A 19458-nucleotide genomic window follows, 5' to 3' on the forward strand; every position below is an offset into this window, starting at 1 on the left:
CCTGCTGCACCTACTACGCCAGCCCAACTCATTCTACAAACCTCTCCCATTAGCAAGGATCGCACCAACAATGTTTCCCAAATCTTGATGTTAACACAAACAGTGATCTTCGTCATACATCCCTGAGTCTAAAGAAGGGACATTTTAATGCCTAGGGTGAAGGTCTTCAGGTCTGTAGATCCCACACTGACACATCAGGTGGTCTTTTCCCTCTCATTTGTGTGTCTCTCAGAAGTTCGCTATGGAGAAGTACTTGAACAGATTGAATCCAGATCCACCAAAAGACAACCCCTTAGGAGAACATCATACTCAACTTGATTCAAGTGAATGAATTACTTGGACAGGTGGTCCTTTCAGACTATTGGGACACAAGGACCACAGTAGGAGCAGAGAGAATGCCAAAGCCTCAGGTTGACTCAGAAGGGTCAACTAATGATAGACCAAATGATTCTTCTGCCTGCATTCTGGAGTTTCAACAGCAGTGACAAAGCTAGCAGCAGTTAGATGAAACAGGATGTCTCCTTGGCTTGGACTGCTGAGCTGTGTCTTCCCTGCCCGCTTTCCAATTGAGCTTAAAATGGATACCAAGGTAGAGCTTCCGGAGACTTAAACTAACTTCTCAACTTAGTCCAACTGCGACACTCCCTGTCGATGAGCTCCACCAGAAGTCCTGTCCACCCCTCTCTGCCAACAAGCTAACAATTAGTTAAAAATAAATTTATGAGTGATATGCTAATAAAAATGAACACAACCCCGCCCTTCCTTTGGTCTTTCAGTTTCCTTTGCTGAGTGGCATCATCTCACTGAAACAGAGGAGCACTGCCAATTTCTCTCCTCCCTCCATCACCCGTCCATGACAGACAGCTCTCCCCCCCCACTCCCACCGCCCTCCAAGTCTTGAGCACCCCAACTCAGAGTCTGTGAATCGAGAACAGCCAATGGATTCATTCACTCTGTAATTAAGGGTCAAGAATAATGTTGGGACATGGATGATGCAACGTGCAACACAAGCAACATTAAAAACAACATTGTTCATTAAAAACCTGAGCGAAATGAAAATCCCAGCACAAACCTACTGGATGTAAAACAACTGGAGATAAAGTTTGGGAAAACCTCATGCATTCCCAATGTGGGATCATGTGTCCTTGTAGCTGGGTTATGTAGAAACAGGACTTCAAAACAAATAAAACCTGAAGGTATAGTGGAGACATAAATGGGCTTTGTTGATGTAGATGAATTCAGGAGCAAAACAATGCTTGCTCCTTATGGGGGTGTGACATTTGGATTGCCAAGTGGACAATAACACAATAGAAGACTCCATTCCTGACACCTCCATTCTTATTCTGAGGGTTCTGTCCTCCAAAGAGGGGAGGGCGAGGTGACCAACTACCAGACAACTGGAGAGATAGAATGGGAGGTTGAGGGAACCAGTCAGGATAGCATCCAACCCTATCATCAGTCCCCACAGCAATCCGGACCAGATTGGGAATCAAAACCCCATGGCTTAATGAGGTCTGTGAATATCCAAGAGTTATGTTGGGTCAAGTTCTCCCAATCTGATACTTCAGTCCAACGAACCACATAAACTGTTGACTACTGGAACCAAAGGGTTGGTCAGTTCCATGCACCCACAAGATACTCCCATCTTGCAAACAGTCACAATAAATAAATAAGCCCTTGATGTGCCTGTGACCAGCTTGTGTGCCACTTATCCTTTGCCCTTGCCCTTGTTGGTTGAGGTACTAGAACGCGCCTTTTGCTCGTTGTGCTGGGTACTTGATTGCCGCTGCCGGCTGATGATACTGTGTGTCCACTCTGACACCTGGCCGGAGGGGGACTCTGCCTGAGCGGTTGCTGCATTCTGCTGCTGTGTGCTGCCCGTGGATGGCTGGCTGTTCTGCTTCGAATGGCCCAAGGTCTGAGACTGGATCCAAGAGCGTCTCTGGGCTGAGGTCTGAGACGAGCCATCGTTCTTCATGTTCGACTTGCGTGGAGGCATCCTCTCGTTAAGACGGTCCAAACCCCTGGCCTGTTCAAAGCTGATAGCTGACACAGCACCTTTTCCTTGGAAACAGACACAAAGCAAGAAGTGCAACACTAATGTCACTCACCCTCCCAAGAAATGGAAATGTTTCTCATTACCCATTTAAGCTAATATATCAATGAAAATTAGCATAGTTATTTATTTAGTTTTTTAACTTACTTAGGGATACAGTGCAGAACAGGTCCTTCCAGCCCAGCGAGACCCGTGGCCCAGCAACCCATCTATTAAATTCTAGCCTAATTGTAGGACAATTTATGATGACCAATTAACTGGTACGTCTTTGGACTGTGGGATGAAACTGGAGCACCTAGAGGAAACCTACATACTCACAGGGACAACATACAAACTCATTTTAGAGGATGCCGGAACTGAGCTCCGAACTCCGACACCCCGACACCCCAAGCGTCATGCTAGCTGCTCCACTACTGTGACACCCACATACAGTGCCTATAAAAGTGCCCTTGAAAGTTTTCATGTTATATTGTTTTACAACACTGAACCACAGTGAATTTAATTTGGCATTTTTGACACTGATCAACAGAAAAAGACTCATTCGTGTCAAAGTGAAAACAGAGCTCTACAAAGTGATCTGAATTAATTACAAATCTAAAACACAAAATAATTGATTGCATAAGTATTCACCCCCTTTAAAATGACACACCAAATCATCAATGGTGCAGCCAATTGGTTTTAGACATCACATATTTAGTTAAATGGAGATCTGTGTACAGTCAAGGTGTTTCAAATGACTGTAGTAAAAATACACCTGTACAAAACTACACCTTGAAGATAAAGGAACACTCCAAGCAACTCTGCGAAAAAGTTATTGAAAAGCACGTCAGGAGATGGATACAAGAAAATTTCCAAGACACTGAATATTCCTTGGAGTACAATTAAGACCATCATCAAGAAATGGAAAAAACATGGCGCAGCTGTAAATTTGCCTAGAGCAGGCTGTCCTCAAAAACTGAATGACCGTGCGAGAAGGGGACTAGTGAGGAAGGCCACCAAGAGACCTATGACAACTCTGGAGGAGTGACAAGCTTCAGTGGCTGAGATGGGAGAGATTGCGCATACAACAACTGTTGCCCGGGTGCATCACCATTTGCAGCTTTATGGGGAGTGGCAAAGAGAAAGCCACTCTTGAAAAAATCTCACATGAAGTCCCAACTAGAGTTAGCCAGAAGGCATGTGGGAGACTCTGAAGTCAGCAGAAGGTTCTATGGTCTGATGAAACCAAAATTGAGCTTTTTGGCCGTCAGACTAAATGCTATGTTTGGTGTAAGCCAAACACCACACATCAAAAACACACCATTCCTATTGTGAAGCATGGTGGTGGCTACATCACACTGTGGGGATGCTTCACTGCAGCAGGTCCTGGAAGGCTTGTGAAGGTAGAGGGTAAAATGAATGCTGCAAAATACAGGGAAATCCTGGAGGAAAACCTGATGCAGTCCGAAAGAGAACTGTGACTTGGGAAATTTGTTTTCCAGCAAGACAATGACCCCAAGCATAAAGCCAAAGCTACACAGGAATGGCATAAAGGCAACAAAGTTAATGTCCTGGAGTGGCCAAGTCAAGAGTCCAGATCACAATCCAATTGAGATTTTGTGGATGGACTTGAAAGGTGCTGTTAACTCATGATCCCCCTGCAATCTGACAGAGCTTGAGGAGTTTTGTAAAGAAGAATGGGAAAAAAATTGCAGTGTCCAGATGTGCAAATCTGTTGGAGACTTATCCACACAGACTCAAGGCTGTAATTGCTGCCAAAGGTGCATCTACTAAATACTGACTTGAAAGGGGTGAATACTTATACAATCAATTATTTTGTGTTTTATATTTGTAATTAATTTAGATCACTTTGTCGAGATCTGTTTGCACTTTGACATGAAAGAGTCTTCTTCTGTTGATCAATAATTAAAAAAATAAATTAAATCCATTGTGATTCAATGTTGAAAAACAATAAAACATGAAAACTTCCGAAGGGGTTGAATATTTTTTATAGGAACTGCATAAAGATCATACAGTATGGAGCAGAATTAGGCCATTTGGCCCATCGAGTCTGCTCTGCCATTTGATCATGGCTGATCCAATTTCCCTCTCAGCCCCAATCTCCTGTCTTCTCCCTGTATCCCTTCATGTACTGACTAATCAAGAATCTATCAACCCCTGCCTTAAATATACATGAAGACTTGGCTTCCACAGCCGCCTGCGGCAACAAATTCCACAGATTCACCACTCACTTGCTAAAGAAATTCCTCATCAACATTCTAAAATGAGGCCCCTCTATTTTGAGGCTATGTCCCCTGGTCTTAGACTCAGCTACCATGGGAAATATCCTTTCCATATCCACTCTATCGAGGACTTTCAACATTCCATAGGTTTCAATGAGGTCACTCTTCATTCTTCTGAATTCCAGTGAGTACAGGCCCAGAGCCATCAAACACTCCTCATATGACAAGGCTTTCAATCCCAGAATTATTTTCGTGAATCTCCTTTGAACACTCCTCCAGTTCCAGCACATCCTTTCTTCGATAAGGGGCCTAAAACTGCTCACAATACGCCAAGTGAGGCCTCACCAGTGCTTTACATCCTTGCTTTTATATTCTAGTCATACATTAAACAAATGTTTACACATGCCCATGTTTATTGCCAGACTTGAGCTTGAAAGTATTTGTTTTCACAGACTCTGGCTTCAAGGGCATTGGTCACACAACTGGTTATAAGACATACAGCTCTACAATTTTAATATTATATATCTAAAAAAGAACATCTCCTCCACCAGGACTGGGGAGGAATCAGGTTGAACTCTGATACAATTTGTCATTCTGATCTACCAATGGGCTTTTAAAAGTGCAGCTGTTGACATAACGCTATTACAGTGCCAGTGTCTTGGGTTCAATTCCCGCCGCTGTCTGCAAGGAGATTGGACAATTTTCCTGGGATCGTGTGTGTTTCTTCCAGGTGCTCTGGCTTCCTCCCACATTCTAAGACATATAGGTTAGGGTTAAGTAAGTTGTGGGCATGCTATGTTGATGCCGGAAGTATGGCAACACTTGCAGGCTGCCCCCAGCCCATTCCCAGACTGTACTGGTCATTGAACACAAATGTTCAAAGTACATTTATTATCAAATGTGACAAAAGAACCAGTTATCAGAAGATTGATGCCGATAAGTGGACAATGGGGGAACATGCAAGGTGCTAATAAGAGAGAGACGAGAGAGATTACCGAAAGGAGACACGGTTCCGAGTATTGTCAAAGACCGTTGGCTTTGAACCCTGAACTGTTTGAAGTTGGATGGACAGGCGATACCCCAGCAGGGGGATAAAAAGGGACAGGTTCGCTAAGGCAACAGACAAACGACACCACGAGGTAACGAGACCCTGGAAGTGGTGTGCCCCCACAAGTTGCTGGGAGTTTTGAAGGTCTGATTGCGGGACCAGCCATAGACGCACAGGGTAGAAAGATACGGTCGGGCGGGAACCTGGTGTGTGTGTCCACCCTTGCCTGGGTGCCGGGTTCACCGCAGAGGAACGATCGTATCTGGAACGGAGGGGGTCACAGTCGGTGACCTCAGAAGACATTTCAAAGGGCTCACCCGAAAACTAACTGCGAGGAATGTCGAAGGTCTGTGTGGAATCCGTTTTGAATATTCATTTGCTTTCACTCTCTCTCTTCTCCCCGCCCCAACGGCACAACAGCGATTACTGTGGACTGAACTGAACTCAATTGAACGGAACTTTGCGTCACTTGAAACTGATCATTTACCCGTAGACTGCGATAGAGCTTGATTGATCCTATTATCCTAGTTCTGTGTACATGTGTGTTTTATCATTGCTCAACGTTGCATTTATATCCTTTTGATTAGAGTACTGTGTTGTTTATGTCTTTAATAAAGCTTTCTTAGTTCCAGTAATCCAGACTCCAACTAAGTGGTCCATTTCTGCTGGTTTGGCAACCCAGTTACGGGGTACATAACATAAGTGGGGTTCTCGTCCGGGATTTTGAACGCTAAATTTGGGATGGGGTAAATTGATTGGGTTAAAATTCCCGAAAGAAGGAAAAGGCAAACAGCAGAAATGGACATTGAGGAATTTCTAAAGACACCAACCTCGGAGGCATTAGAGGATGCCAGGAAAGCGGAATTGGCAGCTGTGGCCAAACGGTTGAATCTTGTTAAGGGGAAGTCGACAATGAGGAGAGAGGAGATACACAGAGCTATCGTAGAGCACTATGTATCTAAAGGTGTGTTTCCCCAAGGGGAGCTGGAGGTGGTATCTATTGGAAAACCTGGTGGAGACGCAGTACAGGTGCAGCTTGAAAAATTGAGACTCGAGCACGAGTTCCGGGTACGGCAGCTAGAACACGAAGAGAAATAGTTAGAACGACAACGGCAAGAGAGAGAGAGGCAGTTGGAGCGAGAAGAGAAACAGAGGGAAAGGGAATTCGAGCTGGAGAGGTTAAAGATAAGGGCAGAGCAGGGGCCCATGCCGAACCAAGGTGGAGGGTTCAGGGTGACCCAGGTGGTTAGGCTGGTTCCCCCATTTGACGATACCGATGTGGATCGGTACTTTCTCCATTTCGAAAAAGTTGCTGCAAGTCAGGACTGGCCGAGGGATAAGTGGGCTGTTTTGCTTGAGAGTGTACTTAAAGGAAAAGCCCAACAAGCTTACTTGGCTTTGTCCGCGGAAGATGCCCAGAGGTATGAGGTGGTGAAAGAGGCCATCCTCAGGATTTATGAGTTGGTCCCGGAGGCATACCGGCAGAGGTTCCGGAATGTGAGGAAGCAGTGTATTTAGAGTTTGCCCGTGAGATGCAGATATATTGTGAGCGTTGGTGCGCCTCGAAGAGGGTAGATGGGGATTATGACAGACTGCTACAGCTGATCCTGATTGAGCAGTTTAAAGGTTGTGTCCCTGATGGTATGAAACCCTACCTAGATGAGAAAGAGGCAGACACTTTAGCCGCAACTGCTAAGTTAGCGGATGAGTACGCGTTGACACATAAAACGAAGTTTGCCCCGAGTAAAGGCTACCAGAAGGGTAGTCGGGATGGCGGGGAGAGTCCGCTAGAAAAGTCAGAAAGTAAGCCGGGGACTAGTGAGAAGGATAAGGTAGACCGGGAGCAGTCTGGTAGGAAGTCTCCTGGGGTCGTATGTTATAATTGTGGGAAAGTCGGACACTTTGCGTCCAGGTGCTTTGCCCCAAAGGAGACGGGAAAAGGAAAGGCGGCGTTTCCGACTGGCTGTATTGAGCTGGTAAGCAAACTGCTAGGAGAGGAGAGGACTAACAAAGTTCAGGAAGGGCGCGAGAGGTTTATCTCGGCAGGATTGGTGTCGGTGAAGGAGGGGTTAAACCCAGTTCCAGTGTGGATCTGGAGAGACACGGGAGTGTGTCAGTCATTGACATTAAAGAGTGTGTTAGAGTTTAGTTCACAGACCCAGACTGCGGAGGTCAGGGTCAAAGGCATTGGGCAAGGGACTGAAGCAGTGCCTTTGCACCAGATACACCTACAAAGCGACTTGGTCTCTGGACCGGTCACGATTGGGGTGAGGCCCGAACTACCGATGGAAGACGTGGAAGTCTTACTCGGTAATGACCTCGCCGGCGGAAATGTGTTCTCAGCAGTAAAACTGATAGGTCAGCCTGCCAGCATTGAGGCCCCGCCCATGGACTCACAGGTTCATCCCGGTTGCGCAGTGACTCGGCGTATGTCCGGGAAGGCTGCCCGAAGTAAATTTAGCTGAGACGTTTCTACCAGCCTTGTACCAGGGGGAGGTAGAAAGTGAAAAGAAGGAGCATAGTGAAACAGGAGAAAGCTTTGCAGAAAAAAAACCAACTTTGCGGATAGTACCCACCCGCTTACTAAGCCCTTGCCAAAGAATGCTAAGTTGGTGTGGGACGACCCTTGTTATCTGTGTCCGGGGCGAAAACCACTGAGAAGTTACACTGATCACAATTCATTAGTGTTTTCGACCACTATGAAGTTTGTTAAATTGGAGCCTGGTTTTAGAGGATTATTAAAATAACACATATAAAAGGAACAGAAAATGTGATTGCTGACTGTCTGTCTGTCAGGTGTTGACAACTTAAAAGTCATCGGCCAAATAGTCGATGAACATGTATATTTGTGTGTATCTAAGAATGTATTCCTGCCTATTATTTTTACCCCGGTAAAAATCCTTTGAAGGGTAGGGATGTGACAAAAGAACCAGTTATAAGAAGATTGATGCCGATAAGAGGACAATGGGGGAACATGCAAGGTGCTAATAGAGAGAGACGAGAGAGATTACCGAAAGGAGACACTGTTCCGAGTATTGCCAGAGACTGGTGGCTTTGAACCCTGAACTGTTTGAAGTTGGATGGACAGGCGATACCCCAGCAGGGGGATAAAAAGGGACAGGTTCGCTAAGGTAACAGACACACGACACCACGAGGTAATGAGACCCTGGAAGCGGTGTGCCCCCACAAGTTGCTGGGAGTTTTGCAGGTCTGATTGCGGGACCAGCCATAGACGCACAGGGTAGAAAGATACGGTCGGGCGGGAACCTGGTGTGTGTGTCCGCCCTTGCCTGGGTGCCGGGTTCACTGCAGAAGAATGATCGTATCTGGAACGGAGGGGGTCACAATCGGTGACCTCAGAAGACATTACAAAGGGCTCGCCCGAAAGCTAACTGCGAGGAATATCGAAGGTCTGTGTGGAATCCGTTTTGAATATTCATTCGCTTTCGCTCTCTCTCTTCTCCCCGCCCCAACGGCACAACAGCGATTACTGCGAACTGAACTGAACTCAATTGAACGGAACTTTGCGTCACTTGAAACTGATCATTTACCCCTAGACTGCGATAGAGCTTGATTGATCCTATTATCCTAGTTCTGTGTACATGTGTGTTTTATCATTGCTAAACTGTTGCATTTATATCCTTTTGATTAGAGTACTGTGTTGCTTATTTCTTTAATAAAACTTTCTTAGTTCCAGTAATCCAGACTCCAACTAAGTGGTCCATTTCAGCTGGTTTGGCAACCCAGTTACGGGGTACATAACACAAAGTATGTACACTTTATACAACCTTAAGATTTGTATTCTTATAGGTAGCTACCAAAGAAGGAAACCCAACAGAACCCATTTTTAAAAAGACTGTCAAACACCCAAATGTGCAGGAAAAAAACAAAAGATGTGCAAACAATAAAAGTAAGCAAATACTGTAGTTCACAGAAGTGAGTCCACCCTTTGATAGTTGCAACCCATAGCCACAGTTGGGTGCAGAGATGAGAAAATCTCACAGAGCAGTGATTGAACAGGCCCACCCCTCACCTCTGGCCCAGACACCTGACCTTTTTCAATCTGGCCTGGTGCTTAAATCCTTCAAACCTCAGATCATTCCTTGCTCTCGGACGTGGGCCCTGCTGCTTCAATATGCTCTCAGCCCGGTGCCCTGCCACCTCAATTTCACCCGTACCCAACTTTTCCAATTCCACTTGCAGCTTATATTGATCAAACCTCGGGTCTTTCCTCGCTCTCATGCCCAGGTCTGGGCCCCACTGACTTAACTCTGTATCACCTCTACTCTCCTTGTCTTGGTTCTGGCAAATCAAATTGCCTCCAAGTCCAAACTAGCGATTCCCCACTCTCCGGCCCAGACCCCACCACCTCGATTCAACCCATATGCACCATGACACATTTCACTGTATGTTTCAATGTAAATGTGACAAATAAAGCTATCCTTTATCTTTAAAAAAATCAACAGTGTTCAAAAATTAAATGTGGTTCTATCAAGAGACCAGTAAATTGGCATTGAAAGTATTGATGAGGAGTCAGTGACATTAAGGTGTGGAGACAATAACAGGACAGACTATACTCTCATAATGCTTGAAGGGTCCCTGTCCAATCGGTTGATTAGTGCCATTCTGAATCCCAATGCAAACTCACTTACCCCTCGGCTGGCTTGTCATTAGTTCCAAATCATTGCCCCAGCTCTGGCATGTCCTCAGGAAACGTACACCGACTCAACTCAAATTGAGAAGTAAGTGAAAAAGAAACCTCTATAATTATTTGCAGCAGTTTGCCTGTTGTAGCCTTGGAAGCTTGCAAAGTTTGAATGTACAACACACACAAAATGCTGGGGAAAGGCAGCAGGTCAGCAGCGTCTATGGAGGGGAATAAACAGTTGACGTTTTGGTCCAAAACCCTTTATCAGAACTGGAAAGGAAGGTGCAGGAGGGGGGAGGAACAGAACCCAAAATAAGGCAGTAGGGAGAGGGGAAGGAGTACAAGCAGGCAGGTGACAGGTGAGAGCAGGTGAGGGGGAAGGTGGATAGATGAGGGAGAGGTATGAGTGAGAAGCTGGCAGGTGATAGGTGAGACCAGGTGAGGGGGAAGGTGGATAGATGTGGGAGAGATATGAGTGAGAAGCTGACTGGTGATAGGTGAGACCAGGTGAGGGGGAAGGTGGGTGGGGGAGAGGTATGAGTGAGAAGCTGGCAGGTGATAGGTGAGACCAGGTGAGAGGGAAGGTGGATAGGTGGGGGAGAGGTATGAGTGAGAAGCTGACAGGTGATAGGTGAGACCAGGTGAGGGGGAAGGTGGATAGGTGGGGGAGAGGTATGAGTGAGAAGTTGACAGGTGATAGGTGAGAGCAGGTGAGGGGGAAGGTGGATAGATGAGGGAGAGGTATGAGTGAGAAGCTGACAGGTGATAGGTGAGACCAGGTGAGGGGGAAGGTGGATAGGTGGGGGAGAGGTATGAGTGAGAAGCTGGCAGGTGATAGGTGAGACCAGGTGAGGGAGAAGGTGGGTGAGGGAGAGGTATGAGTGAGAAGCTGGCAGGTGATAAGTGAGACCAGGTGAGGGGGAAGGTGGGTGGGGGAGAGGTATGAGTGAGAAGCTGACAGGTGATAGGTGAGACCAGGTAAGGGGGAAGGTGGATAGGTGGGGCAGAGGTATGAGTGAGAAGCTGACAGGTGATAGGTGAGACCAGGTGAGGGGGAAGGTGGATAGATGTGGGAGAGGTATGAGTGAGAAGCTGACTGGTGATAGGTGAGACCAGGTGAGGGAGAAGGTGGGTGGGGGAGAGGTATGAGTGAGAAGCTGGCAGGTGATAGGTAAGACCAGGTGAGGGGGAAGGTGGGTGGGGGAGAGGTATGAGTGAGAAGCTGACAGGTGATAGGTGAGACCAGGTGAGGGGGAAGGTGGATAGGTGGGGCAGAGGTATGAGTGAGAAGCTGACAGGTGATAGGTGAGACCAGGTGAGGGGGAAGGTGGATAGGTGGGGGAGAGGTATGAGTGAGAAACTGGCAGGTGATAGGTGAGACCAGGTGAGGGGGAAGGTGGATAGATGTGGGAGAGGTATGAGTGAGAAGCTGGCAGGTGATAGGTGAGACCAGGTGAGGGAGAAGGTGGGTGGGGGAGAGGTATGAGTGAGAAGCTGGCACGTGATAGGTGAGACCAGGTGAGGGGGAAGGTGGGTGGGGGAGAGGTATGAGTGAGAAGCTGACAGGTGATAGGTGAGACCAGGTGAGGGGGAAGGTGGATAGGTGGGGGAGAGGTATGAGTGAGAAGCTGACAGGTGATAGGTGAGACCAGGTGAGGGGGAAGGTGGATAGGTGGGGGAGAGGTATGAGTGAGAAACTGACAGGTGATAGGTGAGACCAGGTGAGGTGATCAGCAGAAGAGGTAAAGAGCTGAAGAAGGAGGAATGTTCAAATGGAACACAGAGTTAGAACCTCTACAGCCAAAAGAGTGGAAACTAGTCTCAAATGATGCCAGATTAACCCACTTGACTATGGACTAGGAATCTCATTCTGTTGTTCAGATGCGAAAGCATGTGCGTGCACACACATACACACAGTACTGTACAAAAGTCTTAGAAACATATATATAGCTAGGGTGCCCAAAACTTTTGCACAATACTGTACATTATGTCTTTCCAGTTACCATTTAACATTTAATACCACTGAGCAAATACAAAGTTAAGTACTGTTATCTCTGTTTCCCAACCACTTTCCTATTTTAACCAATATACAGTACTGAGCAAAGGTCTTAGGCACCCCAGCTATATATACATACCGAAGACTTTTGCACAGTACTGTACACGCATGCTCACGCACTAATTTTCAGGCACTGATCAACCAAATGGACTGGTCTGGAGCCGGCATGTGTCCACATTAAGGCAAAATGTCCAACATGCATGCACCCACCTGTACTACGTGTTGCATCAGTTAAAGCTTCCGAGCAAATGCCAGCAAGAGATATGGAAGAGAAGAAGGTGGAGAAATCAGTGAATATTTTTTATATTTTTAGAATAAGAATTATTTTGAGGTTAGAGGACAGTGTATGTGTGTGGGTTAGGGACGACCGGGGCTTGCTTCGTTCTGACTTTTTGAGCTCTGTGTTTTCTGCCAAACATTGTGGACATGCACTGGAAAGCGTGGTGACACTTAAGGGCAGCCCCACCATAATCCCTTGGTATGTTGGCTATTAACACAGATGCTGCATTTCACTGTGCGCTTCTATGTACACATGATATATAAATATGAAACTGAAATAACAAAATTCAATAAACATAATAACCTACCCAGAACTGAGTTTTGGGGCTCAAAGGGCAGGGGAGTGACAAGAGGCAAGTAAAGCTCCTTGCATGGATATTGTGGAGTACAGGGACAGGTAGAGAGGGGTGGGACAGCAACGGGGGTGAGGGTTAGGTGGGTGAGGGAGGAGCAGCACCATGACAAGGGAGCAGTGCAGAGGAGGGCAGAGGACAAGGAGCGCCATTGACGTCAGTATGTAGGGCTGATGTTACGGCTTTGCTGGGCACGGCCAAGCTGTCCTAACCTTTCTGCAGGCTTGGTTTCCCTCCTGTCAGGGCACCAATGGGTAAGTTGCCTGATGGTGTTAACCCTTTTAATGTCAGCACATTCTCATGCTCCTCTCTGTGAAAAACACAAAGCAAGTGTCAGTTAGTATTTATAGTTAACGTACTCCTCAATCCCTACCAAAAATCATAAAACTATGTATACTGGTCTTCTGTCAGCTTCATGCGAGCAAAGAATGCCACTGCAATTGGTGTATAATCCAACCCATTCCAATCCAATCTAAACACAAGAGATTCTGCAGATGCTGGAAATCTTGAATAACACACGCAAAATACTGAAGGAACTCAGCAGGTCAGGCAACATATATGGAGAGGAATAAATAGTCAGCTTTTTAGGTACAGACCCTTCATCAGGCCTGGAAAGGAAGGGGGCAGAAGTCAGAATAAAAAGGTGGGAAGAGAGGTAAGGTGTACCAGCTGTCAGATGATAGGTGAGACCAGGTGAGGGGGAAGGCGGGTGGGTGGGGATCACTGTTCCCGTTAAGCTGCGCAGTAACTGAAAAAGTAAACGTTGCCTTTTTTTCCTGCACAGATGGAATTTTCTTTATATAATGTTAATATATAACCTTTATAACATTATATAAAATATAATCTAGCCTGCAGGTCACACTTGGGTAAGGTGTAGCACTTGCTCAGCTCCCCCAATCAGAATCACGTGAAGCCACGGGAACAGGTGGTGGATGGTCGTATCAGCAGCTGGTGCATATCTCAGGTCCTGGTTATGTAACCACTGATGCTAGACAGATAATCTCTGAACAGTACTGATAGTAGCTGGGGTCACCCATCTTAGACATTAAGACCATAAGACATAGGAGCAGAATTAAGCCATCTGGCCCATCGAGTCTACTCCGCCATTCAATCATGGCAGATCCCTTTTTTTAAAAATCCAAAATAACCCTAGTTCCCAGCCTTCTCCCCATAACCTTTGATACTATATCCACTCAAGAACCTATCAATCTCTGCCTTAAATACACCCAATGACCTGGCCTCCACAGCTGCACGTGGCAACAAATTCCACAAATTCACCACCGTAAGAAATTTCTCCACATCAGTTTTGAAAGGGTGCCTCTCTATCCTGAGGCTGTTCCCTCTTGTCCTAGACTCTCCCACCATAGGAAACATCCTTTCCATATCTACTCTGTCTAGTCCTTTCAATATTCGAAAGGTTTCAATGAGATCCCCCTCATCCTTCTGAATTCCAGCAAGTACAGACCCAGGACCATCAAACATTCTGCATATGATAACCCTTTCATTCCTGGGATCATCCTTGTGAACCTCCTCTGAACCCTCTCCAATGCCAGCACATCTTTTCTAAGATGAGGGGCCCAAAACTGTTCACAATACTCAAGGCAAGGCCTCACCAGTGCCACATCCTTGCTCTTGTATTCAAGACCTCTTGAAATGAATGCTAACAAGGCACTTGCCTTCCTCACCACCGATTCAACCTGCAAGTTAACCTTCTGGGTGTTCTGCAGAAGGACTCCCAAGTCCCTTTGCATCTCAGATTCCTGGATTTTCTCCCCATTTTGGAAATAGTCCGCATATTTATTTTTACTACCAAAGTGCATGACATGCATTTTCCAACATTGTATTTAATTTGCCACTTTCTTGTCCATTCTCCTAATTTCTAAGTCCTTCTGCATCCTACCTGTTTCCTTAACACTACCTGCCCCTCCACCAATCTTCATATCATCTGCAAACTTGGCAACAAAGCCATCTACTCCATCATCTAAATCATTTACATACAACATAAAAAGAAGTGGTCCCAACACTGACCCCTGCGGAACACCACTAGTCACTGGCAGCCAACCCAGAAAAGGATCCTTTTATTCCCACTCGCTGCCTCCTACCAATCAGACAATGCTCTACCCATGTTAGTAACTTTCCTGTAATACCATGGGCTCTTAAATTAGTAAGCAGCCTTTTGTGTGGCACCTTGTCAAAGGCCTTCTGAAAGTCCAGATAAGCAACATCCACTGCATCTCCTTTATCTATCCTACTTGTAATCTCCCTGAAGGAAACCATGTTGACTCTGTACTATCTTGTTCTGTGTCACCAAGTACTCCATCACCTCATCCTTAACAATTGACTCTAACATTTTCCCAACCATTGAGGTCAGGACAACTGGTCTATAATTTCATTTCTGCTGCCTTCCTTCTTTCTTAAAGACACTGCCCAGAAGAAGGCAATGATAAACCATTTCTGCTGAACAATTTGCCGAGAATAATTACGGTCATGGAAAGAACATGAAAGACCGTGATCGTCCATGTCATATGACACAGCACATAATGTTGATGTATGTTAATATAAAGTGCCGTACAGTTTTCTTCTCTCTAGCTCTGTATTGTGGACAAGCCTTGCTGCTCTCCTCCAAAAAACAATTTTGGTCTTGATCTTGGCGGTGTTCAGGGCTTCCTTCATCGTGCCAGTAGCTTACTCTCGGTTCTCACCACTGTCATGCAAATCCTGGGTGGAGACTCAGGAATACCGTCACACTAAGATGTAGAAGGATTCTTAATTATTTCCGTAATTAGGGTTTTACTTGACCAGTCAGGATTACTAGCCCTGAGCTGAATCCCCAAACCTGGAGGACTGATGGACCACTCTTAGTCTGGCCTCTACCCTTTGACCTGTTTGGCATGGGTGACCCTACCGAGAGTCAAAGCACAAGGCCCTGCCTCCAGCCAACATAGCATCCAGGGTCATGAGGGCATGCAAGCCTCCAAACCCTATGTCAAGGTTATGATCCTCTTGGAGGCGAGCAGTTTCCAGGCCATGTAAACATTTCCTACTCAGAGTCATGGTTGGTCCACACAGCTGTAAAAGAAACTTTAAAGGAAACTTTTGTGGGGAGGGGGAGTGAAGTGAGAATCTAGGAGGCGATAGATGGAAGAGGTAAAGAGTTAAGGAAGGAATCTAATAGGAGAGGTCAGTTGGCAAAGACATAGTGGGCAGAATGGAAACACAAGAGATTCTGCAGATGCTGGAAATCCAGAACAAAACACAAAAAAGGCTGGAGGAACTCAGCAAGCCAGGCGGTATCTATGGAGGGGTCGAAACAGTCGATGTTTTGAGCCAAGACCCTTCACCAGGCCTAACCTAATAGCACACAAACACCCCTCACTATCCCGCCATGGAATGATAAATTGTACAAATACCTGAGTACTGTAAAGACCCTGGCGATCCTGCCAATTGCACGGATCTTACTCTTGATGATTTCCTTGCGATTGTATTGAGATTCTGAAATAGAAAGGTATGGAGAAGCATGAATCAGGAACAGAGCACAGGTTACATTTTAAAGCAAGATGCAAAGTGTAAACTGCACCTAGCAGCCTCCTGGGTCACAGTACAATCACAACTAGCCCATACAAACGAGAAAATCTGCCGTAATTTCCAAGCAACACACACAAAATACTGGAGGAACTCAGGAGGCCAGGCAGCATCTATGGAAAAGAGTAAACGGTTGAGACCCTTCATCGAGTCAACTGAAAATGTGTCTCTCCATGTGGATGTACAGTCACTGCCATCAGCAAGAAGGTAAAGGAGCCTGAAGACACATACTCAAAATGTGTTAGGAACAGCTTCTTCCCCTCTGCCATCAGATGTCTGAATGGACCATGAATACACAGTTTCTTTACAGTGGCAGCTGTGAGACTGTAGCATGACTCCCACTGTTAATAGTTAATAGACAATAGACAATAGGTGCAGGAGTAGGCCATTCGGCCCTTCGAGCCAGCACCGCCGTTCACTGTGATCATGGCTGATCATCCACAATCAGTATCCATATCCCCATAACCTTTGATTCCGCTATCTTTAAGAGCCCTATCCATCTCTTTCTTGAAAGCTTCCAGAGACTTGGCCTCCACAGCCTTCTGGGGCAGAGCATTCCATATATCCACCACTTTCTGGGTGAAAAAGTTTTTCCTCAACTCCGTTCTAAATGGCCTACCTCTAATTCTTAAACTGTGGCCTCTGGTTCTGGACTCACCCATCAGCGGGAACATGCTTCCTGCCTGCAGCATGTCCAATCCCTTAATAATCTTATATGTTTCAATAAGATCCCCCCTCAACCTTCTAAATTCCAGAGTATACAAGCCCAGTTGCTCCAATCTTTCGACATATGACAGTCCCGCCATCCTGGGAATTAACCTTGTGAACCTACACTGCACTTCCTCAATAACAAGAATGTCCTTCCTCAAATTTGGAGACCAAACCTGCACGCAGTACTCCAGGTGTGGTCTCACCAGGGCCCTGTACAGCTGCAGAAGGACCTCTTTGCTCTTATACTCAATTTCCCTTGTTATGAAGGCCAGCATGCCATTAGCTTTCTCCACTACCTGCTGTACTTGCATATTTGCTTTCAGTGACTGATGTACAAGAACACCTAGATCTCGTTGTGCTTCCCCTTTTCCTAACTTGACTCCATTTAGATAATAATCTGCCTTTCCGTTCTTACCACCAAAGTGGATAACCTCACATTTATTCACATTAAACTGCATCTGTCATGCACCTGCCCACTCACCCAGCCTGTCCAAGTCACCCTGCATTCTCATAACATCCTCCTCACATTTCACACTGCCACCCAGCTTTGTGTCATCGGCAAATTTGCTAATGTTACTTTTAATTCCCTCATCTAAATCATTAATATATATTGTAAACAGATGCGGTCCCAGCACTGAACCCTGCAGTACCCCACTGGTCACCGCCTGCCATTCTGAAAGGGACCCATTAATCGCTCTTTGTTTTCTGTCAGCCAGCCAATTTTCAGTCCATGTCAGTACTCTGCCCCCAATACCATGTGCCCTAATTTTGCCCACTAATCTCCTATGTGGGATTTTATCAAAGGCTTTCTGAAAGTCCAGGTACACTACATCCACTGGCTCTCCCTTGTCCATTTTCATAGTTACATCCTCAAAAAATTCCAGAAGATTAGTCAAGCACGATTTCCCCTTCATAAATCCATGCTGACTCGGACCAATCCTGTTACTGCTATCCAGATGTGTCGTAATTGCATCTTTTATAATTGACTCCAGCATCTTTCCCACCACCAATGTCAGGCTAACCGGTCTATAATTCCCTGTTTTCTCTCTTCCTCCTTTCTTGAAGAGAGGGACAACATTAGCCACCCTCCAATCCACAGGAACTGATCCTGAATCTATAGAACATTGGAAAATGATTACCAATGCATCCACAATTTCTAAAGCCACCTCCTTAAGTACCCTGGGATGCAGACCATCAGGTCCCGGGGACTTATCAGCCTTCAGACCCAACAGCCTATCCAACACCATTTCCTGCCTAATATAAATTTCCTTCAAATCATACATTACCCTAGGTCCTTTGGCCACTATTACATCTGGGAGATTGTTTGTGTCTTCCCTAGTGAAGACAGATCCAAAGTACCTGTTCAATTCGTCTGCCAATTCCTTGTTCCCCATAATAAATTCACCCGCTCTGTCTTCAAGGGCCCAATTTTGGTCTTAACTATTTTTTTCCTTTTCACATACCGAAAGGAGCTTTTACTATCCTCCTTTATATTCTTGGCTAGTTTACCTTTGTACCTCATTTTTTCTCCGTGTATTGCCTTTTTAGTTATCTTCTGTTGCTCTTTAAAAGTTTCCCAATCCTCCGGCTTCCCACTCGTCTTTGCTATGTTATACTTCTTCTCTTTTATTTTTATACTGTCCATTATTTCCCTTGTCAGCGACGGCCTCCCCTTTCTCCCCTTAGGATCTTTCTTCCTCTTTGGAATGAACAGATCCTGCACCTTCTGCATTATTTCCAGAAATACTTGCCATTGCTCTTCCACTGTCATCCCTGCTAGGGTATTGTTCCATTGAAATTTGGCCAGCTCCTCCCTCATATCTCCATAGTTCCCTTTGTTCAACTGTAATACTGACACTTCTGAGTTTCCCTTCTCCCTCTCAAATTGTCTATAAAACATCATATTATGGTCACTACCTCCTAATGACTCCTTTACCTCGAGGTCCCTGATCAAATCCGGTTCATTGCACAGCACTAAATCTAGAATTGCGTTCTCTCTGGTAGGCTCCAGTACAAGCTGTTCTAAGACTCCATCTCAGAGGGACTCCACAAACTCCTTTTCTTGGGGTCCAGTTTCTTGTTGTCTGACCCGCGAACACTACTTCACTATTTTGCTCTTTTTTACACTATCTATTTGTTTATATTTCTCACTGTCATTTATTGTATATTTATGTAATATACTGTACTGCTGCCACAAAACAACAGATTTCATAATATATGCCAGTGATAATAAATTTCACTCTGTTTCTGTATTAATTTGTTAAAATCGTTTTCTTTCTACGCCGTGATCCAAAAAGTTCAAAATAAATTTATTATCAACATACATACTTTGCACTTACTCTATACTACAGTGAGATTCATTTTCTTGAAAGCTTTTACAAGAAAACAAAAAAAATTCAAAAGAATCTACAAAAACCATAGTTAAAGACTGACAAACAACCAATGTGCAGAAGAATATAAACTGTGCAAATAAATAAATAATGCTGAGAAGATAAGTTGTGGA

The 19458-nt window shown here is 45.4% G+C and overlaps 1 protein-coding gene across 1 annotated transcript in view; it reads right to left on the reverse strand.

Annotated features, from left to right (window-relative positions):
* Positions 1 to 1681: 1681 nt before the first annotated feature.
* The window catches only part of LOC140201947 (serine/threonine-protein phosphatase 2B catalytic subunit gamma isoform-like), a 62756-nt gene continuing 44979 nt past the window's right edge, over positions 1682 to 19458 (reverse strand). The window contains exons 11-14 of the mRNA XM_072266799.1: positions 16073 to 16154; positions 12875 to 12972; positions 12241 to 12267; positions 1682 to 2064 (exon numbers count right to left, since the gene is read on the reverse strand). Coding sequence (XP_072122900.1) covers positions 1709 to 2064; positions 12241 to 12267; positions 12875 to 12972; positions 16073 to 16154 — 563 coding nt within the window. The 3' untranslated portion in view covers positions 1682 to 1708. The remainder of the gene's footprint in view (positions 2065 to 12240; positions 12268 to 12874; positions 12973 to 16072; positions 16155 to 19458) is intronic.

This window comes from Mobula birostris, chromosome 8 (assembly GCF_030028105.1).
Source record: "Mobula birostris isolate sMobBir1 chromosome 8, sMobBir1.hap1, whole genome shotgun sequence".
In the NCBI taxonomy this organism is placed as follows: domain Eukaryota; kingdom Metazoa; phylum Chordata; class Chondrichthyes; order Myliobatiformes; family Myliobatidae; genus Mobula; species Mobula birostris.